Here is a 21,777-nt window from a genome sequence, read left to right on the forward strand (position 1 = left end):
CACTACATAGTTATATCACTATGATACTACTTTAATTGCCATGACAACTTCCTATTTAATCCTGGGAGGGGCATTTAGAATTCTTAATCAGAGAGATTGTCTGGCACCTCTCAGCAAGCTACAAACTCCAGGATTCAAGAGGATGCAACCATGGCAGTTAAATCATAGCACTATAATTGTTTGGTGTGGAAGGGCACTACATCAGAAAGCAAACAAGGAAAGATGCTGGTGTTTGACCGTAATAAAGAATTTCATTTCATTTCATACACTGGCAAACTGAAATAACACAAAGGGGCAGCAATCAAAAACCAAAATGAAAACAAAATGCCCAAGGGGCAAAGAACTGTAGTACAGATAGTTAAAGTAGGAACACACTTTAACACACACCCATACAATGACTTTTAACAAATACTTTGTATAAAAAACAACAACTGGGGTAGTTGTGTTGGCCATATAGCAAATGCAATAACATCCAAACAATGATACTTTTATTGGCTCAACCAAAATGCACAAGTACATGTTGCAAACTTTAGAAGTCACACTGGCTTCTTCATCAGGCAAACAGGAGAAAGAAATTGAAGATGTTAGTCATAGGCCTGCATTTTCTGATTCTAATCTTAGTTCAGGTGGTAGGGAGGGCTGTCTGCAGGCTGGCAACTCCCCTTTTGGCCATGTGGTCTCTGGTAGATTTTCAAACTCAAGGAAATTGAATGTCCATTTGCAATTCAAAAAAGATGTTTCCTTGGAATCCAGCATGTCTCTATGCTGGATTCCAAGGAAACATCTTTGAATTGTGCATTTTGGTTGGCCTAATAAAACTATGTTGTATGTAACATGTACAGGAATTTTACAGTAATAGTAAGAAAAACTAAAGTGAGGTGAAAAACAATTAATAAACATGAAAATGGTGACATAAATAATATAGTTAAAGACAGCATTAACTAAGCGCAAAATGAGCAATGAACAAAAATATAACAAAACATGGATGTTAAGTGGAATTAGGTAGAGTGGATTTCCATTGGGACATGTCCCTTAGTAAAAGATTTAGACACTGTTGCCCCAGAAGTTTGAGTCTTCCAGTATCACTAGTACTACAGCTATTGCTACCTGGATTTGTAGATTATCAATCCCTAGGGGAAAACTGCAGAAATGGCAACTCTTCATCTGAGGAGCACATGCCTGCTGCCCTTTTTCACACATTAATTTGTGTACATCTTGCCCAACAGATCATCAGAAGCTGGAACGAGAGGCTCGGATCTGCCGTCTCCTGAAACATCCTAATATAGGTAAGAAAAACCCTTGTGATTATTATGTAATTTGCAATCTCTTCCAATCTTTCTTTCCTTCAACTGTGTCTAACTACTAGGAACCAGGCACAAGTATTTAGGAATGGAAAATCAGTACTATCATATGGTACAATTCAAAGACAAACCAGATCAGCTAACATTGCTATTTTTACCCAAAACATTGGTTGGCTGGTTGATTGAGTGAGTGATTGAAAATGAATAGTTGGAATAACAAAATTTGACAACTTCAATGTTTATTGTGAAAATATTTCATGTACTGCCAGGAAGGCAATGGTCTGTTATACACCAGCTGACCCTTGCCTTCCAGACAGTATGTGAATTTCATGGAAAACACAGAGGTTGGCAGCCTTCCATTATTCCACTATCCACTGGAATGCTTTTACTGAAACATGTAAGTGTCATACAAAATACTTTTCAATGCTTTTCAAAGATGTGGGTTTACTGTGCTGCTACTGACAGCCATCCAGCACCAAGACTAGAATTAAATACAGCATAGGATGCACACCATGTGCCTTTTCATGCTACACAGTTATGGCACCATGATTCCACTTTAACTGTCCTGAGATTTGTAGTTTAGTAAGTGACCAGATGAGGTCTCTGGCAGAAAATTCTAGATGCCTTAAACTGCAAATTACAGGTTGCCAAATGATCTATATCCAGATAGATAGATAGATAGATAGATAGATAGATAGATAGATAGATAGATAGATAGATATAATGTATGTATATAGCTAGCTAGTATGTAGTTTAGGAGTGTAGCTATTAATAGTCACAAATTCCTGCTATTTGGGAGCTTAATGAAAACTAAACTTTCAACATGGCATATTAAGCCAAAAATGGTCTTTTTTGTCAACTAAATAAACAAGGACAAATAAATAAGTCCTTAACTATGGCTGCTTCCTTTGAAGAACTGAATTTAGATTCCCATTGTTTATGAGAAACCTGCCCCTCTCAGAAACCATTTACAATGTAATGTTGAAGGCAGGTCCTTCCCAACCTAGTCTCCTCTAAATGGATTATGCCCCCATGAACTCAGTGGTCAGCTGGTTGGTGGTGATAGGTATTGTAATCTAAAGCATCTGAAAAGCTACCAGGGCTAGGAAGGCTGATTGTTAGGATGCCATATGGTATGCATGGCATGTGAAAGATGTTGGACAGAAGAAAGGTGGGTTTAAAAGCCCTCAAATGCTAAAGCAGTGAGTGTGATCCTGATTTACTCTGTCATGTTCCTCATCTCACAGTGGTTGAGATGTTCTTGGCTTGACAGTAGCTACTTACCTAATGGGAGTTTCATCTAGTGTGGTAAAATGGGATAGTCAGACTAAGCTTTTCTTTCCTGACAGGATCAGATGTAGAAAACTTGCTGAGCTTTTGTATGATGAACAAAAGGCTAAACATGGTTAGCAGCAAGCATCAGTGCTGTAGAAGGGCAATAACACAGAGAGCAAAATCCACATACAAGGTGGATGCTGGCATAACAAGGCTTTTAGGGGTTGGGTAAAGAGACAGGATTTCTTATTTTGCAGTGTTGATTCACTGATTTATTCAATCAACTTCATTATTATGTTATTTATTCACATGGATCCATTTTTTAAAAAAGTCTGTTCTTCAAAAAATTCTTAACAGGCAATTATGAGCTATCATCTAAAGCAAGTAGTGAGCCCTGTCTTCTACATTTTGCTATTGCTGCTGAATTTGTAAATAGCACATGATTATCCTATGCACTCCTACTTAGAGTCATAGAGTTGGAAGAGACCACAAAGGCCATCCAATCCAACCCTTGCCGTTCAAAAATACACAATCAAAGTACTCCCAATAGATGGCCATTCAACCTCTGTTTAAAAATTTCCAAAGAAGGAGACTCTGCCATATTTCAAGGCAATGTATTCCACTGTCAAACAGCTCTTATTGTCAGGAAGTTTCTCCTAATGTTGAGGTGGGATCTCTTTTCACGTCATTTGAATCCATTGCCCATGTCCTAATCTCTGGAGCAGCAGAAAACAAGCTTGCTCTATCCTCAATATGACATCCATTGAAATATTTAAACATGGCTATCATGTCACCCCTTCACCCTCTCTTCCCTAGGCTAAACATAACCAGCTCCCTAAGCCACTCCTCATAAAACATGGCTTCCAGATCTTTCATCATTTTTGTCACCTCCTCTAGACATGTTCCAACTTGTCAACATCCTTTTTCAAGTGTGGTGCCCAGAATTGCACAAATTATTCCAGGTGAAGCCTGACAAAGGCAGAATAGAGTGGTACCATTTCTTCCTTCAGTCTAGACCAGGGGTAGGCAACCTGCGACCCACCCGGTCCTGCCACCGATTGCCGCCGGGGCCTTTGGCGTCTCACACGAGGGGCATGGTGGGGCAATTGTCTATAGAAGCCTCAGAAACATGCATTTATCTTAACATTTTTTTAAAAATCAACAAATTTTTTCGCATGTCCTCCATTTTTTATTTTAAAAGTGCCCTCCCTTTGAAAATTTTGTCCTACATTTGTCCCAGTTTATTTATTTATTTAAATTTTTAAAAATTATTTAATTATTTATTTTTTGGCTTCGGCCCCCCAGTTGTCTGAGGGACAGCAACCCGGCCCCCGGCTCAGAAGGGTTGCCTACCCCTGGTCTAGACACTATATTTCTATTGGTGCAGCCTAGAATCGCATTGGCCTTTTCAGCTGCTACATCACACTGTTGACTCATGTTCAATTTGTAGCCTACTAGGACTCCCAGATCCCTTTCACACATAGTTTCATTCAGCCAGGTGTCACCCATCCTATATCTGTGCATTTCATTTTTTTCTCCCTAAGTGTAGTACCTTACATTTCTCCCTTTTGAAAATCATTTTGTTAGTTTGGCCCAGCTTTCTAATCAATTAAGGTCATTTTGAATTTTGATACTGTCCTCTGGAATATTAGCTATCCTTCCTAATTTGGAGTCATCTGCAAATTTGATAAGTATGCCCTCTATTCCTCCATCCTAGTCATTGATCACTGAATGGCACTGGGCTCAGGGCAGAACCTTGTGGTACTCCACCCTGACTGGTCACTTCTCTCCAGGATGAAGGGGAACCACTGGTGAGCACCCTTTGGGGTCAGCCAGTCAACCAATTACAAATCTACCCAACAGTAGCATTTTCTAACCTAACTTTTATTAGCGTGTTGGCAAGAATATCATGAAGGGTCAAAGGCCTTACTGAAATCAAGATATGCAATATCCACAGCATTCCCAAGCTGGTTATTTTATATAAAAAAGAAAAAGAAGAAGAAAAGGGGGAGGGGGGATAAGATTAGTCTGGCATGACCTGTTTTTGAGAAACCCATGCTGACTTTTTGTGATTATGACATTTCTTTCTAAATGCTTACAGACACTCTGAACTTTATTGTACAGGCCCTGGAACAGGCCTGTTGCGTTCTAAAAGGGGACGTGATGGGGATGGGAGGCATCATATAACACATCTTACTGCACAGGGAGAATGTTAGCACCACCGTCGGATGTTCCCATTGCATTCCGGATGCGTCCCAGAGGGGGCGATTTTCAGGAACGCTTGAGAAGCATTCCTGAAAATTGCCCCCTGGGGAACACATCCAGAATGTGATGGGAACATTCAGCAGTGGCAGCAGCGTTCTCCCTGTGCGATAAGATGTGTTCTATGCTGCCTCCCATCCCCATCATGTCCCCTTTTAGAATGCAACAGGCCTGTTCCAGGGCCTGTGCGATAAAGTTCTCTGTTTAATTATCTGCTCTAGAATCTTTCCTGGCACTGATGTCAGGCTAACTGGGTGGTAATTGTTTGGGTCCTCTTTCCCCACATTTTTGGAGATGGGGACAAGATTTGCCTTCCTCCAGTCTGCTAGGACTTCTGTTCCCCAGGAATTATCAAAGATTATTAACAATGGCTCTGAGATTACATTTGACTGTTCTTTTAATATCCTTGGATATATGTTGTCAAGGCCTGGAGACTTGAATTAATTTAGATTAATGAGATCTTCCTATACTACCTCTTTACATATTATGTGCTGCATTTACTCTACTGCATCCTCTGCACCATTTTCCTCAGGATGAACACCCTTTTCCTTTTGTGAGAAGATTGAGGCAAAGAAGGTGTTGAGTACTGTAGTTCTGTCTTTTCTCTGTCCCCTGTTAGTATTTTACCAGAACAAAAAAAAGCCCTTTTTATTGTTCTCAACCTCTGTAGCAAGCTTCAGCTCATTCTGCACTTTAGCTTTTCTGACTTCCCCCCTATATGTGCTAGCTATTTGTTTGAATTCCTCTTGGGTGATTTCCCCCTTTTTCAATTTCTTATACATGTCCCATTTAAAACTTGGCTCGGTTGAAAGTTCTTTAGTTATCCATCCTGGTTCCTTGAGACACCATTTTCCTCCTCTTTGGAACTGTTTGAAATTGTGCCTTCAGTATCTCCCTTTTGAGAAACCCCCATCCGTCCTGAACTCCCTTCTCTTTTACTATACCTTACCATGGGATCACACCCAATATTGAAATGAGCTTTCCTAAAGTCTAGAATGCATGTCTGATTATGCTTGACTTCTCCTTTTCATTGTATTACAAACTCCAGCAGAACATGATCACTCTGACCTAAGATCCCTCTACTTGCACCCAATTAACCAGGTCAGCCCTGCTGGTTAGGATCAGATCTGAAATAGTGGATCTCCTATTGCCTCTTCCACCTTTTGGACAATGAAATTGTCTGCCAATTTGCTGAACCTTAAATTTTTGGCTGAGTTTGACTTCCAGCAAATATCAGATAGTGAAATTACCATCACTACTACATCTCTCCTTTCTGAGTGTGTGGTCATCTGTTCAAGAAAGGCATCATTGAGTTCCTCAGTTTCCTTGGGGTCTGTAGTAGGCTCCCACAATAACATCCATGTTGTTTCCCTCCTTTTTAATTTCTATCCAGATGCTCCAGGATTTAAGTCCTGGATCTCTTTACAAATGTAAACATCCTTGACATATAATGCTGCTACTCCCCCTTTTTTGTTTGGTCTATTATCTTAAAAAGATTATACCCCTATGTTACTACATTCCAGTCAGGAGAAACATCCTATCAGGTTTCAGTCACGCCTGCTATATTGTATTTGATTTGCTATGCTAGGAGTTCAAGTTCATCTTACTTATTTCCCATGTTCTGTGCCTTAGTATAGAGACATCTAAGACCATGGGCCATCCCCACTAGCTGTCTATGTAATTTTTTTCTCTTCGCATGGTTAGGTCTTTGCCTTGTTCTCTCTAGTTCAGCTATTATCTCTAGCTCTTGATGAATTCCTGCCCTCCAGAACTGAATACTATCTCTGTGCTGCACTTTTCTTCCTCCCTCACCCTTTCTACAAATATAGTGCTAAAGTGGTATAGCCCTTCAGATCTATGCAACTATGACTATAAATGTATATATATATATTTAAAAATAAACCTGTTAGACTAGGAAGGTGAATGTGAGGGGAGGAGCATGGGGATGTATGTCTTGAGTCATGGAGGAGATGATGTGGAAAGAAGGAAACCCAATTAAGCTTCAGGGCCACAAAAGTCTGATTCAGGGGCTACACTTTGTCCACTCCCTTTTACACTCTAGAAGACCTCAGTGGCTCAGCTAGATAATTTTAGACTCTGGATTTAATAGTCCTATACACGTACATCCCTTTAAGATTACCACATGTATCATTTCCTTGTATGAGGCACACCTATAGTGCACCAGTTTGCATCTGTGAAATGTTGGCAGCTACATTGTCAAAGGCAAAGGGGAGGTTGAACAACCCAAGAGGAAGAATATGAGTCCAAGGAGCTCTTTTAAGTGCCAAGGCATGCCTTCTTTTCTTGGCACTGTGTGAGAATGCAATTGATTGGTAAGATACGTCTAGAGACAAGCCATGAACAAATGCATCTTTCATTGCATCCTGTGAAGTTTGGGCTACTAATCTGTTAGAGAAAGACCAGTCAGGCCTGTTCTGGTGTCTTTAACAGCAGCTTGAAATGGAGAAATCAGTTTTCACAGCACAGAGAAATATGTGATTCACTTGATAATGTAGCCTTCCCCAAACTGGTGCTCTAGAACTGTAGTGGGCTGCAACTCCCATAATTCTCAGATAGCACTGGCCAGGTTGGGAAAGCTGGTAAGCCCTGCTGAAAAAGAGAAGAGGCAGAGTGAGGAGAAGGAGTTGAAAACCCTACATCCAGTGTGCATCAAGGTTTGCATCCTTGTTTTCACTATATTTCTACTTTATAAACCATTACATTTTGTATTTTCATTCCATTCACATGGATGTAGAATGTGTTGTGAAATGGAGAAATGAGACAGGGTCAACCCAAGAGATTTTGTTCCCTGAGGTTGAGCAAGAAATGGAGCCTAAAACCACCACCACTGCTTTCCTCCAACAAAGTATGTAATATGCAAATTCAGCCAAGCTAGTTTGCTATAAGGTAGAAAAATCCCTAGTAGTAAAAATCCAAAACTAAATCAAATAATAAATTTCTGTCTTTTCCTGACAACCCAAATCTGCTGCCTAAGGCAGCTGCCCAACCCTGTCTAATGGGAGGGCTGGCCCAGGAATGACTGCAAGGAAACTCATGCCAAAGAGTCTCTTTGGAGTCCTCTGCTCCTGCTCAGCCTGTCTATAGCAGTATTTCAACTGCACCATTGCCCTTCTTTCCACCTCGCCCCTCCCTTCGCTTCACACAAGCACGCATACATGCACGCCCACATGGCCTCTGCTTTATAAATGTTTCAGATCATAAAGAGCCTGTCAGCTTCAATCTGTCTTGGGCAAATGCCTGCGCAGCAGCGTCAGGTCTTCTTTACATCAGGCTGAACCACAGACTGTGCTGGACCAAGCCATTGCTATGGCAACCGAGACACTTCCTCCTTTTCTCCCCTTTGCCCTGAATACAGGGATGCTTCCCTGGATAAATAAAATATAATAATAACAATAACAATGAGCTACACTTGAAACAAGCAAGAGATGCAATATGCATGGAGTAAAAATCAGCTACTGGGAAAACAGAGCGAAGGCAATCATTCTTCTCTTTGGCAAAAAAACACTTTTTATTTGTTACGTTTTAAAATATTTTTATTGTAAAGTTTTTTTTCCCAAAGATCCATTTGACTTAAATCAAACCTAGGCTTTCATGTGGAAAAGCTCTTTCTTATAGGAAAAAAGGTAGTTTGCATTTTGATTCAATGCATTGTTTGTTGTTTCTTTGCCATCAAGCTGGTTCAACTTGTACTCCACCCTATTATTTTAAAATGCCTGACAGGAGCTAGGATGAATCAAAAACAAAGTTGTAAAAATATTCTACACTACGATACCATTTTTTAAACTTTTTTAAAAAGAAGCATAAACAATAATAATACTTTGGATCCATCTCACAATGAGTTCCAATTTCTGCCAGGCTATTTTGGTTCATACAGTATATTTATATTTGCAGATTGTTACTGTCTAGGGTAGATACCTGTTTTCTCTCAGCTCCACTCCTGTTTCTTTCACAGCACATTGGTACACCAAAATATAGCAAGTAACACACTTATGTGTAATGTATTTTTTAAAAATCAAAGCATAAAAACATCTAAAAGCATGTACACTTTGAGGCTCTCATCAAGTTTTTACTCACATGTCTTTCATTCCAATACCTATTATCTAAATCCAGTTGCTAGCTCCAACTAGAGCCGACCTACTATGAGTGTTGACCTATCAAGTCCCTACTGATTTAATACTCTAAGCAGGGTTGCTAGAATGAGATCTGGAGAGTGTTCCTGTACCTTTAATGGTTGTGTAGAAGGGGGAAGTTCAGCAAGTTTTGTGGTTGTGTGACACACATGACATGTTGAAATTCTGTTTCCTACACAACCATTAAAATACTGTATAGGAGATGTCTCCAGTTTTCAGTCTGACAACTAGGGCACAGAGACTAGGACATGGAGCACTGGATGCAAACCACAGAAAAAGAGACATTAGGAAGATCTTCCATTTAGTAAGAGCTGTTCAACAGTGGAACATACTGCCTCTGAGGGTGGTGAAGTTTTCTTCTTTGAGGTTTTTAAATAGAAGCTGAATGGCCATTATTTATTAATATTTATTTATTTCAAGTACTTATACCCTGCTCTTCAGCCACAAAGGCTCTCAAAGCGCTTACAAATTGTTAGACATTTCCCTGCTCTCAGGCTTACAATCTAAAAAGATGTGACACAAAAGGAGAAGGGAATGGCAGTGGTGATAGGGATCAAGTCCAGCAGATCTTCTCTCCCTTTGAGCCTAGATGGTCTGGAGGGAGGGCCTTCTTCTTACATTGGCTATCTTACTTCTTACTCTGGCCATCTGTTGGGAGTGCTTTGGTTGTATCTTCCTGCATGGTAGGGGGTAGGATTGGATGCCCCCTGGGGCCTCTTTCAACTCTAGGATTCTATGATTCTGTTATTCTAACTCTAACTCTAACTGTTGAGTATTGACTTGTTTCTGCTCTGAGGAATGTTGCTTTTAAAGTTTCTCAGCTCACAACAGAACTACAGGCAATCCATGGAACATTGGGTGGAATAGGTCACTATAGTACTTCTAGACCAGCACATGGTGTTGTTTGGCTTTGTCTGCTTCCTGTCTTAACCACTGGCTCTGTCTTTCATGTGTGCTGCATGCAAGGGTATCAGAAGAGCAATACACAGAAGCAACACAATCATGCTTCCAGCATCTAAGGTCAGTTGCCCTGCAGTGTGCAATGTATACCATTGGCTACTATGTGGCTGTGGGCTGTAGTTTAGCAACCAGATGGTAAGAGATTGATTGAGAAGAAGAGAATAGGGCAGCTATGCTTGTTTTTTTTTTAATCTCCAAATGTGTCACTCCTGTGTGAATAATCAAAACAAGATCAAGTCTACGATAAACATTGGAGTGTAAAATTATGGCTTTCCTAAGGGATTAGTTATCATGGCTGATATCTAACTTCATGTTACTGGCATTTGAGTAATTCCCTCACAGATAAGGTCTGGGGGCTTATACTTCTTGAAGACACTGGACAGAGATACTGTGAAGACTCAGTTTGTCAGTTGCATTATTAGGCTGCTGGTTTGATGCACATTTTAGGGGGAACAGTCCAAAAGTTTGTAATTACGGTACTTTTCTCTTTCCTTGAATCCCTTTTCTCAGTGAAAAGTTATAAAGCATCATCATCTTTGCTTTCCCTTGTACCGGGGTGCCTAGAGGTAAAGTTGAAATTTATTATAATTCCCTCTTTTTCAACTTAATAAGAGGCACACAAATGCAATCCTGCTTAGCCTAAGGTCATCAACCCCACTGCTAAGACAGACAACTTTTTAACTACCCTTACAACAGCAGCTTAAACTTAATGCCATGGAGAGCTAAGCATTGTTGCTCTACTTTATGTCTGTATGGGGGGTGGGGGGTGGTTACCTATTGATTTTCAAAATACTTAAATAATTCCCTTACTATGATCAAATATAGATCAAAGTGGTGACTGCAGTCAAGAAATAAGAAGGGGGAGGGTAGCTATGAAAGAACTAGGGGAGCTCCTGAAGAGTAAAGATATGCAATTGAGTACAAAAGATAGAATTGTCCAAGCCATTGTATTCCCCATCATCATGTATGGGTGTGAGAGTTGGACAGTCAAGGAAGCAGACAGGAGGAAAATCAACTCATTTGAGATATGGTGCTGGGGAAGAGTGCTCCGGATACATGGACAGCCAAAAAGACAAACAGATGGGTCTTGGAACAGATTGAGCCAGAGATCTCCTTAGAAGCCAAGATGATTAAACTGAGGCTGATGTACTTTGGCCATATAATGAGAAGGCATGGATCACTGGAAAAGACAGTAATGCTAGGAACGGTAGAGGGGAGAAGAAGGAGAGGAAGACCTCAAGCCAGATGGATGAATCAATGGGGGGGACTATGGCCATGGGCTTGCAGGAATTAAGTAGAGAAGGGGAGATAGGGGTTTTTGGAGGTGTTCTATCCACAGGTTCACCATGAGTCCAAACTCAACTTGAGGGCAGATAACACACAAAAACTGATTTTGGAGACTCAAAACTACTGCTAAGACACAAAAAAACAGGGCATGGATTTTCTACTCACTGGTCATGTACTTTCCATCACCAATGCTTCCGTTTCTATTCTCTCTCCTCAATCACACCAAAAAGGAGCGTCACACTGGCAGTGCTTCTCTCATGAGGACAGATGAGGATTGTGTTAAAGTAGCCAGGATAACTTACATGACCAATCTGGTTTCTATTTTACCAGAAGCCTTTCTTCCTCCTCTCACACCCCCACTGCTCACTGCTGCCTAGGAACTCAGGGTACAGTTCTTAGGAAAGCAGCACAAAACAGAGTTATTATCTACTGATGGTCTGAACCTTCCAAAATGCTGCAGGCTGGAAATAAGAGAAACAAGGAGAACAGATTGCTGATTGCTCCAGCAATCGCATGGCATCACATGTGTTACTGAGCCAGGAGTGAGGGGTCAGAGCCCTGTCTCTGAGAGATGTCCCTGGACTGAGAGTCATCTATTAGTACCGTTATGTTAGTGCTCTCAGGGACTCTAATCTTGGGGCAGAAGCATAGGCGCTCACTCAACAGAAAGAGTGGAAATGGAAGGAAGGAAGTGCAGTAATACCAGCCTTATCTAAAAGGAAGGGCCCTTTTTTGGTTATACGGTCGATCCTTTGTATCCACAGATTTTCATCAGCGTTTAAAAAATCCACAGTGTAAATAATATGAAAAAATATAAATTCCCAAAAAGCACATCTTTGATTTTGCCATTTTATTAAGGGACACCTGTTTTACTATGCTACTAGATTTAATGAGCATCCACGATTTGGTATCCATGTTTGAGCTGTGGGTGTAATAGAACCAAATCCCAGCAGATACCGGGGGCCCACTGTATAGTATGTCACTTCGTTTAGTGGCAAGCCAGCATGGTGTAGCGGTTGGTATGGATTACCACTTTAGATCAGGGTTTGATTCCCTGCTCACGCATAAACAATCGAGATGGGGCTTTGCTTCCATCTTACTTTACAGCACCACCTCAACACATGACAAATGCTAGAAATAAGGGGGAAATTAAAAAATATGAGAAAAATAAGCAAACATCCAATTTGTCCCATATTTACTAAATTTTCCACTTGTGTAATGTAAGCTGCCTGCACTATGTGAATGCTCCTCCTTCAGAGTAAGGCTGTGCATTGGCTTACATACAGTCAAATGAGAAGCTTGGCCTGTTACAACAGCCAAATAAAGCTGCTTCGAGTCCCAGTGGAGTATGTTTTTCACATGATGCATGCGTCCTAAGAGTCCAGAAATCGCGCCAACGCATGCTCCAGCCTCTGGAGCATGGCTTTGGCGCGACTTCTGGACTCTTAGGACGCATGCATCATTGAAACACCATACCTCCACTGTGACTCGAAGCAGCTTTATTTTGGCTGTCTGTAACAGGCCTTAATCATGTAATTAAATCTACTGATGAGGAATAAGGCCTCAGCAGCACCTCATGCTCAGGTTTATTTAAACAAAGTTTATACTGTTTAAAGTTTACACTATTCTTATTTATTCTCAGAATTCCATGGAGGTGAGCTGTAGCGCTTCTTTGACTGATGCTGCAAGAATAAATACAGTTTATTTTGTAGTTTTGAGTCCCTGTGGTAGGGAAGAGTAGGCAAACAACCCAGATCTCATAAAAATTACTGGGGGAGGCTCCACCTTCCACAGCCAGCATTGCCACTGGAAATTTCAGTTCTCCAAAATAACATTTCCAAGCTTTACCCCTGCAGCCTATTTTTTTTCTTGCATGTGATAGGAAGTACATTTCTATACCACTTATCAGTGCACTTAAGCACCCCCTAAGTGGCTTACAATGTGTAAGCTAATTGCCCCCAACAAGCTGGATACTAATTTTAGTGACCTCAGAAGGGTGCCAGGCTGAATCGACCCTGAGCCCCTGGCTGGGACTGAACTCACAACCTTGTGGTTTGTGAGCGAATGACTGCAGTACAGGCATTTAACCACTGTGCCACTAGGGTTCCTTCAAAAACCACATAGTGGATTAATCCACCTTAAAGGGCTTTTGTGAGGATACAAAAAGAGCAAACACTATACTCTTGGCCAGATGTTAAAATAGGACATTACATCTACTATAGTATTGAGAAGTCTATTCAGTTATCAAGTCTCTTCCCACCACCCACCACAACCTTTACCTACAGCTAAATTTTGAATTTATGGTTGGAACTCTCTGTTCTAAAAAATCTAATTCGATCTTGATTAAAGATAGGGATTCTGTGGACCTCTCCAAATATTTGTCAAATTGCAGTTCCCAACATTATTCACCATTGGTGATGCACACTGCAGTCAAATATCATCTGGTGTACCTCACAATTTGCCATGCCTGATCTAGATGCACCCAGAAGATATGACTTTGAAATATTCCAGTGGTGCTGCATTTGCTTTATGGGGGATATAGCCTTTTAGCTTTTAGAGTCAGCTAGAGATGCTAAGGTGCCACAGGCAAGTGTTGGAAAGACAGGGTAATGTCTGTCAGGCCACTTCCCCTTAGCCAGCTTCTCACCCTCAGGTATGGTGAAAGAGCCCATCCCATTGCCTTTGCTAAAATGAGATTTCAGTTTCTGGTCTGGTCAGCTTTTGTACATGGCCTAGGGCATGAGGAAGCTCTGCCACAGGCAACAAAACATCTTGGGCTGGCCTGCTGATCTCTCTCAAATTATTAATAGCTGAAGTCTACTGTGGCTTTTTAATACAGTATGTCTGTTCCAACCTTACCATGGTTACTGATGGTGCTGATATTCCCATGAGAGAAATGCCTTATTACCTTGCATTTATGTTGTGACTTTCAGGGAGACAAAATGCAGAAAGCAAGACAGTAATTTGGACCTTTCTTAATGGAGTGAGTGCAGTGGTGTGTGGGTAGGTACTAGGGGGATGGTGGTCACCAAAAAGGCATGTTCAGTCTTCTCCTTCACTTCTGCAGTGTAGATTTCCTCATGAGGAGGCCACCGCTCAAAGCCAGGAGGAGCCATTGATTTCTGTTGGTTAGGGCTGTCCTGAAGCATCTGGAGGTCAATGTGTTGCCCAACCTGACCAATTCAGTGGTGTGTTCAGAATGTATTCCTATGTGGTCATACCTCAATGGGGTATTGCTTACCACAGTGCCACCTTAAAATAGCTGCCAGGTGAAATACAGGCCAGCTTGGTGTAGTGGTTTGAATGCTGGACTATGACTCTGGAGACCTGGGTCTGAATTCCTGCTCAGCCATTGAAAGCCCACTTGGTGGCCTTAGGCAAGTCAATCTATCCCAGCCTTAGAGGGAGGGAAAGGCAACTCCCTGGAACAAATCTTGCCAAGAAAACTCTGTGAGAGATTACTGTTAGGGTCACCATAAATTGGAAACAATGGAAAGTACACAACAACAACAACAACAACTCTCTTGTGCTTTAAATGGTTGTGTAGATGCTTCTATGGAACTATTAAAGGTACAAGAGTTCTGTCCTGTATTTCACCTGACAATCTTAGACCCTAATCATGTGTAGAAGGTGGCCCATACCTGCTGGCTCTGGTTAGTAATGTCTGTGAAAGGAAAGGCTACAGTGCATTCATAGCTCTACTTGTGGTTTTAAACCCTGATCACAGGTAATTACAAATCACTAGGAGAACCGAGGTACATGCCGCATACTGCCCTTTTATAGACTCTTACAGTTTGTGGACTTCAGGAGGACCAAGGGGGATGCAGGGTAAAGTCAGGGCCAGCCCCATATACAGATATGGGAAATGATTAAACAGGGATTGTGGATGTGTCTGCACTATGCAATTATAGTACAGTGGTCCCATGGTATCCACTGAGGTTTGGTTCCAGGACCTCCCATGGATACCAAAATCTGGATTTTCAAGTCCCATTAAGTACAATGGCATAGTAAAATAGTGTCCCTTATATAAAGCAGCAAAATCAAGATACGCTTTTTGGAACGTGTGTGTGTGTGTGTGTGTGTGTGTGTGTGTGCGTGTGTGTATTTTCAAGCCATGTATAGTGAAATCCATGAATACAGAGGGCCAGTTGTAATTTGATACTGTTTTAACTGCCTCGATTCCATCCTATAGAATTCTGGGGTTTTCAGGTTCATAAGATACTTAGAATTGTCTAATGTACTTCCTTGAATTGAAGTATGCAATCCCCCCCCCCCCCCCCGAATTTCATAGGGTTGAGCCACGGCAGTTAAAGTGGTATCATACAGTTATGAAGTATGGATATAATCTATGTGTTTTTACTTTTCTCCCTATGTACCTCTTTTCTCTTCTTGTGTTCTGTACCCCAATTAATGTCAGGCCCTTTTCTCTCCTCCTCCTCCTCCTTTGGCATTGCGTTTCTTGCCTAGCTAATTCCTGTGTCTCGAAAAGTCTGTTTCTCTCAGTTTTTGCCCTCCTCTCTTTTGGTGGTAAGGCTATACACCATGCCACCTAGATCCTAAAAGCATTTCTCAGACAATGAAGATGTGTGTGTATATATATACTTCTCTATGGATACTCCCTGAATGTAGGAAAACATATGGGAGATGAACAAACATTCAAAGTTTGGCACATCTGGAGAGAATGATGGGTGTGATCCATAATTTAGTCATCTCCCACTTTGATTACCACAAGGTACTTTACATGGGGCTGCCCTTAAAAAGCATTCAGAAACTGTAGCTGGTTCTGAAAATGTGACAGATTTCTATCTAGTGTAGAAGTTTTAGACCATGTTACATCCATTTTGTATTAATAGAATTGGTTTTTTATAAGCTTCCCAAAACAAATTTAAGGTGCTTGCAATATACATAAATGAGCCAGGATGTCTGGAAGATCACTTCATCATATAAAATTGCCAGTAAGTATAAGAGACTTGGAACAATTACTAAGAAAAATTAAAGAAGAAAGTGCAAAGGCAGGCTTACTGCTGAATATAAAGACAACAAAAATAATGACCATGGAAGAGCTACATAAAGTCAACCTAGATAATGGGGGGGGGGGGGGATTTTGGGATACGGGAATGTTTTAATGTTGTAAGCCACCCCGGTTGTGTTACACAGAAGGAAGGGATAAAAATAAATTTTATTTGTTTATTTTTATATTTTATAATGAGGAAATCAAAATAGTCAAAGAATTCCTGTACCTTAGATCAAATATTGACCAGAGTGGAGACTACACTCAAGAAATCAGAAGAGGACTAGGAATGGGAAGGGTAGCTATGAAAGAACTTGACAAGATCTTAAAGTGTAAAGATATACAACTGAACACTAGACTTAGAACTGCACAAATCATGGTATTCCCCATCACCATGTATGGATATGACACCTGGACAATAAAGAAAGTGGACAGGAAGAAATTCAACTCATTTGTGATGTGGTGTTGGAGAAGAATGCTGAGGATATTGTGGATGGCCAAAAAGAAAAACAAGTGGGTTCTAGAACAGATCGAGCCTGAACTCTCTCTGGAAGCCAAGATGAAAGTGAGGCTGTCATACTTTGGCCACATCATGAGAAGACATGACACAGTCGAAAAGAGAATAATGCTAGGAAAGGTAGAAGTAATAGAAAGAGAGACAGACCACATGCCAGATGGAAGGTCTCAATCAAAGAGGTCACAAGCCTGAATCTGCAGGACCTAAGAACAGCAGTGAAGGATAGAGGGTCTGGGAGATATCTCTTCCATAAGGTTGGCATGAGTTAGGCAAGGACAGCTGGTAACAACAAGTGGAAATCTACGTGATACATCGAGAAAAGGGGGGGGGGAGAACCACCAACTAAAAGGATTCAGTTGGTAGGAAAATGAGACAAGGCCTCTGATGGTAGCACCCCAATTCTTGAACTTCTTCCCAAAGTGGAAAGTGGAAATCTAGCCTTTTCTTTTGTACTTTGTATGCAGTGAAGACATTGTTATTCCACTTCTTTGTTTTTTTATCTCTAATGTACAACTGATCGTTTAAACTCTGTTTCTATTGATTTTAAGATTTTGATTTTTGTTATTTGGGTGTGCTTGGTTTGGTTTGTTCTGTTATGTAAAACTGCTTTAGAGGCATTTTTAGAACCAAAAATTGGCTCACAAATACTTTAATAATAATTAGAATAAATTTTAAAAAGCAATAAAAGTGGGTTAATACTCATTCTCTACCTAGGAAACAAATACCTTGAAATGCAGCAAGAAATATGTATTCAAACACTTTTCAACAGACATCACACTAATACTCCAGGGAAAGGGATTAAAGTACTGTATTACCATTGTTAGTTCATTTCATCTCCTTGTTTTGTATGTTGAATGTAGCTTTAAGCTTTATGGCTGTTCCATTTCTAACATGTCTTCTTTGTTGTCTGTGTGAATGATGTATTAGAACTGTGCTGTTTTTAGGGCTTGGCTTGAGTGGAGTGCAGCCACAATGCCTGAGATCTCTTAAGGAGCTCAGAATTCCAGATGGATATCTGGCACAAGGGCTGGTTTACATAGATGCTTTTTGCAGTAGACTGCAGCTGGCTGAGTGGGCAGGTGAGGCAAAGGGAAGGAAGGAGCAGAGCTGTCCTATATTTCACCCATCTGTCCATATGTCCAGCTACTCAGGTCTTTTCTAGGCTGGCCAGGCAGACAGGCAAGATAAAGGGAGGAAAAGTGGAGTGGGGCCATCCACTGCTACCACTGCCGTCCCCCACCAGGTGACACCAGCCCTAGTGATGGCACTGTATTGCATATACTGTACTCAACAATCCAGTGATCTGATGGTACCCTAGCTTATTGCTACATCCAAAGACATTGATTGTGTATTTTATGCTGATTAAGAAGATCCTGATGTAACTGCAGAACCTAGGATGATTAGATGGAGAAGAGAAAAGATTTCTTGCATCTTTCATGATTTACACAAAGAGAATGTTTCTGTGATAAGCCATAGCTGTGGAGATTCTCTCTTTTAGATAAGATTGTAATATACATAATGTTTTATCCCAGTTGGGCAGGGACAGTCCTGATTAATCCTCTATCATCCCATTTTTTTCAGCGGATTTTAAAATGTCTCCGTTTCTCTCTCTTCCTTCCATTTCCCCCTTTTATTCTGAGCTTGCTTCAATTGCAGCAAAAGTAGTATGCACTCAATTAACTTAGGGTGGTGGGAAAAGGGAGCAGAGTCTTGCTTTTCCTATTAGGTTCAGGAAAAAGCAAACAACTGCATCCTCTCCTGGCTTGTGTGTCCCTTCTCATGAATAATGTTTGCCATCTTGGCCACACTGTGATGTTGTTTGGCCACATTTGTCCCAGTTTTCATATATGTAGTGTTTGGGGTTATGTGAACGATGTAGAAATCTGCTCTTTTTTTGGATATCAACTCCTATGTCCAGGAGCCAAACAGGTGTTTGGCGGAGGGGCATTGCTCCTCTTTCTTCTTTCACAATTAACTTTCTAGGTTAACTAACATTGTTTGAACAAAATAGCTGGCATTAATTTATTGAGGTGTGAAATCCAATTATGAAGCCAGTTGGTCCTTCAAGAGAGCATAACAAACTGAATCTATGTAGAAACAACATCTGGTGCCCTTCTCTCTCTCCCTTTCCCTGCCACCCGTAGATACCATTTTCTTACTAATTCTTCTGACAGTTGTGAACAGAGGAGCCAGCTCAGTGAGTGAGCTGCAGTGTATAGGGTATGTCTTGCTGCTAGCTCATTCCTTTAGGCCAGCAAAGGGGGCTAATCCCACTCCCTTCACTGGTAGAAGAGTGGCCCTTGGTGACAGTCCCCATGTACTTTGCTTTATGGAAAACTACTTCATCTTGAAGGCAAGAATAGGAAATTAACAGTGCACTCTTGCTTTGTGTACTGAGGGAAGTTTATGGAAAATGGAGAATAGCAAGATTTCATCTTCTCTCAAGTACAAGTATGGGCCAAATGTAATGTGATGTTGTTTGACCATGGAAGCAGTGGGAGGGGGGAGGACTTTGTGTTTCAGTGGGCATATTATTATGTATATTACCTTTAATGACACAAAAGAGAGGGACAAGCACTTCTCTGTCTGAGTGCTGGCAGCAAAATATAGTAATAAAATATGCTAAAATAAAATAGCAAATAGATTGGACTAACCGCTGTCTCTCAAACACTCAAATCCATAAAGGAGGAAGGAGGAGGGGGAATTATCCAAGCACAGCAAAGCCTATCATTGTTGAAAGTAATAATTTTGAATCAAAATACATAGTAAATCTGAGAGCAAACAGTGCAAACCTGAACAAGATGACAACACTTTACTAATGGATACAATGCTTTCATGGTAACTTAAATTTCATGGTAAATCTTCAAGAACACGAAGGTGAGATGTTGCAAGAGAAAGCACAATGTACCAAATGAAAAGTTGCAAATGTAAGCTGCCTTCTGTCCTCTGCACAGAGAAAGGCAGGATATAAAATGTATGTATGACTGACGAATGAATGAATGAATGTTAACTTTGTTTTCCAGTTCTTTCCTACTGGAGAGAGCCCCCCAACTTTCTAGATCAGTGGTTCCCAACCTGTGCTCCAGGGAACCCTTAGGGTTCCTTGTGCACTTCCCAGGTGCTCCACAGCCGCTCCAGGAAAATTACAATCTATCGCGTCTTCCTCCACCCCTCTGTAACACTACTCCTAAACACTTGTAAGACATAGGATAGGCCTCTTGGGGGATCTTCCATAGAAATTGATTGTAAAGAGGTCTCTGTGAGTCAAAAAGCTTGGGAATCCCTGTTCTAGATGATTTTAGGACATGGGGACGAGGGTTCAAGGAAGTACAGAGGGAAAGTGGGAATCCATTCTATTTCTACTGATAGTTGGTGTTCCATTAGTGGGCTGACACCACTGAATACAATCTTCTTTTTCTTTTTTTGGTAAAATGTAAATAGGAACTGGGGTGGGTGGAAAGGATAGTAGTTTACCAATCATGATATAATGATAGTTGTGGGAAGATTTAAATGAGGGATTTTAAAGGTAATGCAGTGTGCCCTTTTTTATGCGGGGGATCTGTTCCGCCCCCCCACCCCCCTGTAAAAAAAAGAATATGCTCGAGCCCCATTGAAAGTAATGGGGCTCGTGCATGTTGTGGTGTGGTGGCATGCACGCACCACAGGCACACACCACATTAATCTAAATGGGATGCGCTGCCCCGCATGCCCCATGCACTCCTGCGTGGCTTTCAGCATATGCTGAAAGCCGAGTATAGTGTGTCTGCGTATGACGCGGGCGCACTGTATACACATTCTTGTCTGCTGTGCTAATACAGGAATTTCCCTCTAAAAAGAAAACAACTTTGGGTTCATTTGGGTAATTACAATTTTCTGCATAAACCACAGTGAGCAGCAGTGGCATTACTAAGGGATCTGGGGGGTGCAGAGCACACTCGGTGACACCCTAAGAGGGGGTGGCACCACTGCTCCCCAAACATTTGGCTTTGGGCAGAAATAGACTGTGGCATTCACCTGTGTCCCTTTAAAATGCTGAAGAGATGGTGTGGGTGAGGTTCAGTGGAAAGAGAAAGGAGAGATCCCAGGTTTTTTAAAAAATTAAATGTTAATTTTTAATAAATAAATATATTTTTTTAATTTAATTTTCTTTTAAAGCATCACCTTTTACCACATTTTCACTTCAAACACATGAAACTATGTATATGTAAATGCACTGAAGTTATGCGTATGATATTGTAATTTAAAAGTTTAATTTTAATTTTTGTAGTTGTTTACATCACAACTTGTACTAGGACATTCAGTGATATGCAGGACTTATGATTTATGAGTAACATTAATTAAAAATACTACTGATTGTGTATGGTGTCATATATGGGAATAAGTCTGTGGGGGAGGTGACACCATGAATTACTGCACTAGGTGACACCAAACCTAAGAACACCACTGGTGAGCAGTAGTCTATAAAGAATGAGGAAGCCTGTATATGTATATCTAAATGTATATGAATATATGCTTCTTTATGCTTCTATGTACAACTACAGCACCTTATGGCTCTCAAAAGAGTTGCATTTCATGAGAATATGATTGACACTCTTACAGATATTTTTGATTTGTTGTAAAGTTGCCCATGAGCTTCCAAGTATGAACCTGGATGACCATAGTTAAGTGAAATAAGTGCCAGTAATTTCCCTCTGCAGTGAACTTATTGACACAGTATAAATTAAGATTTTGAAGTGAAATTGAAAACAAAATGATTTCAAATCTGCTCACAATTTTATTTACAGTATTTATTTTATTCATTTCTATCCCACCTTTCTCCCAATGATGGGACTCACAGCAGTTTCTTTGATTATGTTCAGTGATTTCTGGTAAGCTACACTAAGTGCTGGTTTGCTACTACAGGTGTCCAAAAGGTAAACCTGTGGAAGGACTATGAGTTCTTGTACTGAAGACAACTGTCAGGCCAGACAACTATTCTAAATGCATATGCCTGCCTCTCATTAGTTGATCTTG

General features: G+C 40.8%; 1 protein-coding gene across 4 annotated transcripts in view; it reads left to right on the forward strand.

Annotated features, from left to right (window-relative positions):
- CAMK2A (calcium/calmodulin dependent protein kinase II alpha) overlaps positions 1 to 21,777 on the forward strand; it is a 176,239-nt gene that overhangs the window by 78,763 nt on the left and 75,699 nt on the right. For all 4 annotated transcript variants that reach the window (XM_042449335.1, XM_042449337.1, XM_042449338.1 and 1 more), the window contains exon 3: positions 1,227 to 1,286. In XM_042449335.1, the coding sequence (XP_042305269.1) occupies positions 1,227 to 1,286 (60 nt within the window). The remainder of the gene's footprint in view (positions 1 to 1,226; positions 1,287 to 21,777) is intronic.

This window comes from Sceloporus undulatus, chromosome 2 (genome assembly GCF_019175285.1).
Source record: "Sceloporus undulatus isolate JIND9_A2432 ecotype Alabama chromosome 2, SceUnd_v1.1, whole genome shotgun sequence".
Lineage (NCBI taxonomy): Eukaryota > Metazoa > Chordata > Lepidosauria > Squamata > Phrynosomatidae > Sceloporus > Sceloporus undulatus.